Source organism: Antedon bifida, chromosome 5 (assembly GCF_963402885.1).
Source record: "Antedon bifida chromosome 5, ecAntBifi1.1, whole genome shotgun sequence".
Lineage (NCBI taxonomy): Eukaryota > Metazoa > Echinodermata > Crinoidea > Comatulida > Antedonidae > Antedon > Antedon bifida.
Window position 1 is genome coordinate 4,218,720 of NC_136230.1, and position 8,288 is coordinate 4,227,007.

At 33.8% G+C, this 8,288-nt stretch overlaps 1 protein-coding gene across 2 annotated transcripts in view; it reads left to right on the forward strand.

Annotated features, from left to right (window-relative positions):
• Positions 1 to 3,121, forward strand: part of LOC144843246 (cytoplasmic dynein 2 heavy chain 1-like) — a 47,964-nt gene extending 44,843 nt beyond the window's left edge. For both annotated transcript variants that reach the window (XM_078700038.1, XM_078700039.1), the window contains 6 exons: positions 111 to 307; positions 521 to 742; positions 1,121 to 1,336; positions 1,462 to 1,661; positions 1,822 to 1,903; positions 2,005 to 3,121. In XM_078700038.1, coding sequence (XP_078556164.1) covers positions 111 to 307; positions 521 to 742; positions 1,121 to 1,336; positions 1,462 to 1,661; positions 1,822 to 1,903; positions 2,005 to 2,280 — 1,193 coding nt within the window. In that variant the 3' untranslated portion in view covers positions 2,281 to 3,121. The remainder of the gene's footprint in view (positions 1 to 110; positions 308 to 520; positions 743 to 1,120; positions 1,337 to 1,461; positions 1,662 to 1,821; positions 1,904 to 2,004) is intronic.
• Positions 3,122 to 8,288: the final 5,167 nt, after the last annotated feature.

Here is an 8,288-nt window from a genome sequence, read left to right on the forward strand (position 1 = left end):
GGACCACCCACTATGGGTCACTAGCCTACAGAAGCTGCAGACCTCTGGTGAGGAAATTACGACAATTAAGAGTTCTTGATTTCCATTTTATTTTACTTTATTTTCTAAAGCCAAAGAAGTGTCATGGGACTTTGTGCATGGCCTGTTTGAGAATGCTATATATGGAGGTCGTGTCGACAACACGTTTGATTTGAGAGTACTTCAATCTTACCTCACTCAGTTCTTCAACAAAGATGTGTTAAGTGGGGGAAAAGGTCGGAAGAAACTGGCCACTAACATTGCTCTTCCTAGCTCATGCTACGATAAGGTATGATACACATTCTGTGTTTTTTCTTCAGAATAATTATATTTTTATGTGACAACCATCCAATCTCCGTCATTCTCTATAAATTTATTGCTATCATGTCATCATCTCCGATCCAGAGATAGTAGACAACTTAGTGGTGTAAATGACATCAACCAACTAAACACATTCCTCTCTTGACTGGACCCTCAAAGTTATAATTGTCCTTTATTTCAGGATTATATCGATCTTGTTACCAACTTTCCTGAGACTGACAAGCCATCCTTTTTTGGGCTACCAGCAAACATTGAACGGTCAGCACAGCGCTTTATCAGTGGTCAAGTAATATCACAACTGAAGGTGCTTCGACGCCTGGATGTAGAGGCTGGTAAATTTGACAAGGACAAATGGTCAAATGAACTCACACCTATACTTAACCTCTGGAAAAAGTTGAACCAGGTAAGATACTTGCCCTGGAGTCTCTAAGCTATGAAGTCACTATGATTTCTCTGGAGTCAGTAGGATTCCCATGGAATCTCTGGGATTGGCAGAGTCTATAAGAATTGCTGCGAAGTCGCTAATTTCTCTGAAGTCTCTATGATTGTCCTGTAGTCTCAAGGATTGCCATAGTCTCTCTATGATTCCTCTGGTACTGAGGATTCCCCTGGAATCTCTGGGATTGCCATAGTCTCTAGAATTGCCCTGGAGTCTCTAGGATTTCTCAGGAATTTCTAAGAAAGTCTCTATGATTCCTTCCTACTGAGGATTGCCATGGAATCTTCAATATTGACCTTGACTATCCATACTACTTTGGAAATGAAATGTTTCTTTTCGCAGGGTTCACAGCTAATCCATGCCAAGGTGCAAGTGCCAACAGACAAGTCTGGGAATGAGCCACCAATCAATTCCTTCATACTGCAGGAGTATTACAATGCTGTACACCTTGTCCAATTCATTCACTCTACACTGGCTAGTCTAAGTAAAGTGCTCAGAGGCTCCATACTGCTTACCAGTGAAGTTAGTTCCTTGGCCAAAAACCTACTCAACCAGGAGGTATAGTACATAAAACACCTATTACATTATTCCAAATGAGTTTAAGATGATGTAAATGTCTCCAATTTATAATCTATTATGGTATCCTAGAATCTGGAAATGAAATATTATGTCTTTTGTTAAAGGTTCCTCTTGCATGGCAGAAAAAATGGGATGGCCCAGAAGACCCGATACACTACCTGAGAACAGTAGTGGCTCGAACCATTGCTTTGCAGGGGTGGGTACAAAAAGTGCAGTCAAATTCCCTATTATCAGATACTGTTGATCTTTCCGAGCTGTTTCACCCAGACACCTTCTTAAATGCACTCCGCCAGCAAACTGCAAGGTATGTTTTGAGAAAAATGTTCATAGTTCTTGATTATAAAATATTAATTAATAAAAGTATTAGTAATGACAATAATGATAATTGTTTTGTACTGTATGTCTTCCATGTCAAATTAAAAATATATACGATTCACACAATACTGTACTGTATATATTTACAGGGAGAGCAAGTCGTCAATGGATGCACTGAAATTTATATGCAAATGGACAGGTGGCATCACAGGTGTCAAGCAATCTGTAAAGGTATTTACACTTTACAAAGACATATATATCATAATACAATTATTTCTGTATATAAAAAATACTACTTAATACTGTAACATACTATTTATGAATTTTCTCAGATTGGAGGGCTTCAACTGGAAGGCTGTACATTCGATGGCAGCCAGTTGACCAGTAACCAGCCTAATTCTCCTAGCGTCTCTTCTGTCCCAGGCTGTACCGTGGCATGGGTACCCAAGGATATGGGAGATCCGTATAACCCCAGCGAATGCATCTCGCTGCCTGTGTACTTCTCTGCTGAGAGGGAAAAAATAGTCACCAAACTGACACTACCCTGCAGTGGTAATCAGGAGATATGGATACAGACTGGGGCTGCTTTATTTTTAAAGAGTGTTTAAATGAGAGATTAAAAATATTAGTGGATTCAAAATACTAAGCAGGAGTGCAGAAAACGCAATTTAAGAAGGCAGTTGAAACTATTTTTTTTATTCCATCCATGTTTATATAAGCTGTGTGATTGATTAATATTTTTGCTTTTTGGACAGTTTTACTTTAAATTAAAAAAAGAAACAAGTTTAGTTATTTATTAAACATATAAATTAGGTCTGATACCAAAGGTTTTGAGACTGTAATTTGGTAGTTATCATGTTCTGGTCCTGGTTTCATTTTCTGTCATAAGACAACTATTATTAAAGCCTCATAAGCATGGGTTTATTTTTAATCCTATGGTTGATATATAACAAAATTGAAAATAATCATTCCAAAATTAATATATATCTTAATTCTAAATCGCACTCTTCAGTACAAAAGTTTGAAATTAGTGAAGTTGTTGCATCTTGAGTTTAAGCCTTGTGATTTTCCATTATTCTTTCGTATATACAGTAGAATAGTTATTGTATTTATTGCTTGTAACATTCCATGATAGTAGTCCATAAACAAATGTTTAACACCTTGATTTATAATTGTCTATATACTGAAAATATACAGTATTGCATTCTATTAAATTGTAAACACTTAGAATATTTAATATTTGTCTCAATTTAAATATATACGATATTCATTTATTCATATATACAATAGACCCCTCTCCCCTTCGGGAGGGGCTGGGGGAACACCTGATAAGAGACATTTTCTTGTTAAATAAACAGAAAGCAGAGGAAACCTCTTTTAAGGGGTTGTGTGGTCGCAGTGGTGTATGTGTAATTCAATAGAATGGAATTAATAAATGAATGCAAAATATCATTGTGTCTTCCCTGCGTATAAAAATGGTATTAGGCAAGCGAGCAAAAGAACAATGTATTTTGACAAACGACCAATGAACATCAACAACGTATTTTGGCAAGCGAGCAATGAACAACGTATTTTGACAAACGTACTGTACAACGTATTTTGACAAACGAACAATGGACAACGTATTTTGACAAACGTAATGAACAGCGTATTTTGACAACCGTAATGAACGTATTTTGACAAACGTAATAAACAACGTACTTTGATAAACGGACAATGGACAACGTATTTTGACAAACGTAATGAACAACGTTGTTGACAAACGTAATGAACAACGTATTTTGACAAACGTACTGTACAACGTATTTTGACAAACGAACAATGGACAAGGTATTTTGACAAAAGAATAACGTATGTTGACAAACGCGCAATGAACAACGTAATTTGACAAACGTAATGAACAGCGTATTTTGACAAACGTAATAAACAACGTATTTTGACAAACGTAATGAACAACGTATTTTGACAAACGAACAATGGACAACGTATTTGACAAACGAACAATGGACAACGTATTTTGACAAACGAACAATGGACAACGTATTTTGACAAAGGAATAACTTATGTTGACAAACGCGCAATGAACAACGTAATTTGACAAGCGTAATGAACAGCGTATTTTGACAACCGTAATGAACGTATTTTGACAAACGTAATGAACAACGTATTTTCAATAGGAACGCGGACAATTAAATGTATGTATTAAATGTCCTGTATTGTACATGACCGATCTAAACTAGAGGAAAAATTCCCTTTTAACGACAAAAAACGAGGAGAAACACGTTTTGAAGAGAAATCGAAGAAAGCCCAAAATGTCGATAGGCTTATATAAGTATTATTTCGTATTGATGATAGGTTTAACAAAACATTTGGTGCATTTATTTAAAACTGGTTTATAATCGTTGTCTCCTGTAGTCCTTCAATTTGTATTTAGCTCCGACTTCATACGGTGAGTAATCTGTGATTGTTGGATACTCTGCCAATGATTTATTCTGTAAACAGAAAAAAAAAGATTTTCATCTGAGTATCGTTGCTACACTGATTTATCTTATCTATTTTGTTTAACCATCTTGTCAATTCAATTAAAATACATATAAAACAATATAAAAGCATGAGAATATGCTCCTCTCTGTTTCTGTCCACGAGCACCTGCGAGCAGTTTGGAGAGCTCTTAGTGTTAAGTAATGAGACCCAGTCGAATAATACACTTTATTAGATTTCATATGATTGGCTACCACAAAATATTTCATACTCACTAACATACGGCCAATATGGTTCAATCTGTAGCAAATACTGTTTTTCCAAAAAAACAGTAGTTAAGTTATTATTGTAGTAAAGATAGTTCAGGCTTAGTTAACTTACCCGCTAAGTTGGCTTCAGGGACTAATTATTACTAACTTTTACCCGGGTAACAACTGAATGCGCTCATCAAATCGATTAACCTATCGATCGGATCAGGTTTTCTCGTTTGATTTTTAGGGAATTTTTAATATAGCAAAAACAAAAACGTCCAGGCACTTTTATGTGGTTAGTTAATTGTTTTAGTTTAGTTGTCAGCGGGGATAAAATAGGAAACAAACCCCGGCCTGATCTGAATTTGTGTTTGATACATTGGCCATTGGATCATGTCAGTGCAATATTTAACCCTTCAAATGTTCCAAGTGCAATTTATGTGAACCTAGGTTAATTAATACTCCCAAAATCTTCTTATATCCACCATGGTTGGGGTAAGATTCCATCAACCTTCGTTTCCTCCTACCCCATCTAAAATTTCTTGATCCGCCCCTAATTTGATTCTGAATCTGAGTACTCTTATAGGAATAGCCTATAGCTACCTGATAAGGTTCTCGCTTCTCCATGTACCACTCGTGACCTAGAATCCATTGCTCCCCACCAAGGGGTACTGCTGTACGAATACTATGGCTCACAAATCCAGTCATTGTCTAGCTTTTTAAGAAGATAAAATCAAAATTAAATCTCAAGAAAAGCACGTTATTATTATACTCCCATACTACCTTGTTACCTAGATACCAGTGCGCAATATCTTTGCGTAACGTCAACGCGTCGTCGCGATGTACAGTACGCACATTGGATTTATAGCATGCAGCAAAAGCTTGATATTTTGGGGTGTGGTTGGTGAGCAACATGTACAAATATGCAGAACATTTGGACAATTTAAAGCATAATTTTTTATATGCGCATGTATAAAAAATAAATGGGTTGAAATTTGACCAAAATATCGGCTTTCACAAAAATTAACTTACTATGCAATGGCTATATATGCGCATAATATATCAATCAAAAAGAAAATTATTGAGAAAAAAAACAGTGTAGGTATTATAGTGGTTGTATCCCTCAATGAAGATACAAATAAAAGCTAAGGAAAAAGCTAAATCAAAACTATAAAGTAAAATAGTCAAACAGAAATTATAGAGCTTTTGGGTATATAAATAAATCTCAGATAACCTAACATTTAAAAAATAAAAGGGTCGAAATTTTGCCATTTTTTCGAAAAATGCCCAAAATATCGACTTCTTAAAATTCAATTATTATGCTATAATATGGCTATATATACGCATATATTGCTTTATATCGTCTTATAGAGCCATAGTAACCAGTTTTGTCAAAATATAAAAGGGTCGATATTTTGCAATTTTTTGAAAAAATCCCTGTACTATAGTACAGGGATTTTTTCTAAAAATGCCCAAAATATCGACTTTTTAAAATCCAATTATTATGCGATAATATGCCTATATTTGCGTATATATTGCTTTGTATCGTCTTATAGAGCCAGAGTAACCAGTTTTGTCAAAATATTAAAGGGTCGAAATTTTGCCATTTTTGAAAAAATCCCTGTACTATAGCACAGGGATTTTTTCGAAAAATGTCCAAAATATCGACTTTTTAAAATTCAATTATTATGCTATAATATGGCTATATAGACGGATATATTGCTTTATATCGTCTTATAGAGCCATAGTAACCAGTTTTGTCAAAATATAAAAGGGTCGATATTTTGCAATTTTTTGAAAAAATCCCTGTACTATAGTACAGGGATTTTTTCTAAAAATGCCCAAAATATCGACTTTTTAAAATCCAATTATTATGCGATAATATGCCTATATTTGCGTATATATTGCTTTGTATCGTCTTATAGAGCCAGAGTAACCAGTTTTGTCAAAATATTAAAGGGTCGAAATTTTGCCATTTTTGAAAAAATCCCTGTACTATAGCACAGGGATTTTTTCGAAAAATGTCCAAAATATCGACTTTTTAAAATTCAATTATTATGCTATAATATGGCTATATAGACGGATATATTGCTTTGTATCGTCTTATAGAGAGCCATAGTAACCAGTTTTGTCAAAATATAAAAGGGTCGAAATTTTGCCATTTTTGGAAAAAATCCCTGTACTATAGCACAGGGATTTTTTCGAAAAATGTCCAAAATATCGACTTTTTAAAATTCAATTATTATGCTATAATATGGCTATATATACGGATATATTGCTTTGTATCGTCTTATAGAGCCATAGTAACCAGTTTTGTCAAAATATAAAAGGGTCGAAATTTTGCCATTTTTGGAAAAAATCCCTGTACTATAGTACAGGGATTTTTTCCAAAAATGTCCAAAATATCGACTTTTTAAAATCCAATTATTATGCGATAATATGGCTATATTTGCGTATATATTGCTTTGTATCGTCTTATAGAGCCATAGTAATCAGTTTTGTCGAAATATAAAAGGGTCGAAATTTCGCCATTTTTGGAAAAAATCCCTGTACTATAGTACAGGGATTTTTTCTAAAAATGCCCAAAATATCGACTTTTTAAAATTCAATTATGCGATAATATGGCTATATATGCGCATATATTGCTTTGTATCGTCTTATAGAGCCATAGTAACCAGTTTTGTCGAAATATAAAAGGGTCGAAATTTTGCCATTTTTGAAAAAATCCCTGTACTATAGTACAGGGATTTTTTCGAAAAATGTCCAAAATATCGACTTTTTAAAATTCAATTATTATGCGATAATATGGCTATATATGCGTATATATTGCTTTGTATCGTCTTATAGAGCCATAGTAACCAGTTTTGGTCAAATTATAAAAGGGTCGAAATTTTGCCATTTTTGTAAAAAATCCCTGTACTATAGTACAGGGATTTTTTCGAAAAATGGCCAAAATATCGACTTTTTAAAATCCAATTATTATGCGATAATATGGCTATATATGCGCATATATTGCTTTGTATCGTCTTATAGAGCCATAGTAACCAGTTTTGTTGAAATTTAAAAGGGTCGAAATTTTGCCATTTTTAAAAAAATCCTTGTACTATAGTACAGGGATTTTTTCGAAAAATGCCCAAAATATCGACTTTTGAAAAAGTAAATTATTATGCAATAATATTGCCATATATGCACATATATTGCTTTAACATCATCTTACAAAGTCATAGAAACCTATATAGTACAGGGATTTTTCCAAAATATCGACTTTTTAAAATTCAATTATGCAATAATTTGTATATAATACTGACCACGGACTGAAATTCAGATTGGTTTTCTGTCAATATCTAGAGATCTATGTAAGACACATGTAACTCACCTTCTATGGTGTACATTTTTGCAAATGTTATACCAGTTTTTTATAATAGTTCATTAAACCGACCGTTGATCAAATTACGTTTGTTCACTGTTCGTTGTTCAAACTACGTTTGTTCATTGCTCATTCGTCAAAATACGTTGTTCGTTAGTTGGTAAAATACGTTGTTCATTGTTCGTTTGTCAAAATACGTTATTCATTGCTCGTTTGTCCAAAATACGTTATTCGTTGCTCGTTTGTCAAAATACGTTATTCATTGCTCGTTTGTCAAAATACGTTGTTCATTGCTCGTTTGTCCAAAATACGTTATTCATTGCTCGTTTGTCCAAAATACGTTATTCATTGCTCGTTTTTCCAAAATACGTTGTTCATTACGTTTGTCAAAATATGAAAAATTTCAAATATATCAATGCAAAATATTCAGCAATTTTTATCTCGACCCCCTAAGCTAAATACCGTATGTTGGTCAGTTAACAACTATTAAAATAATAACACCAATATGAACTGAATA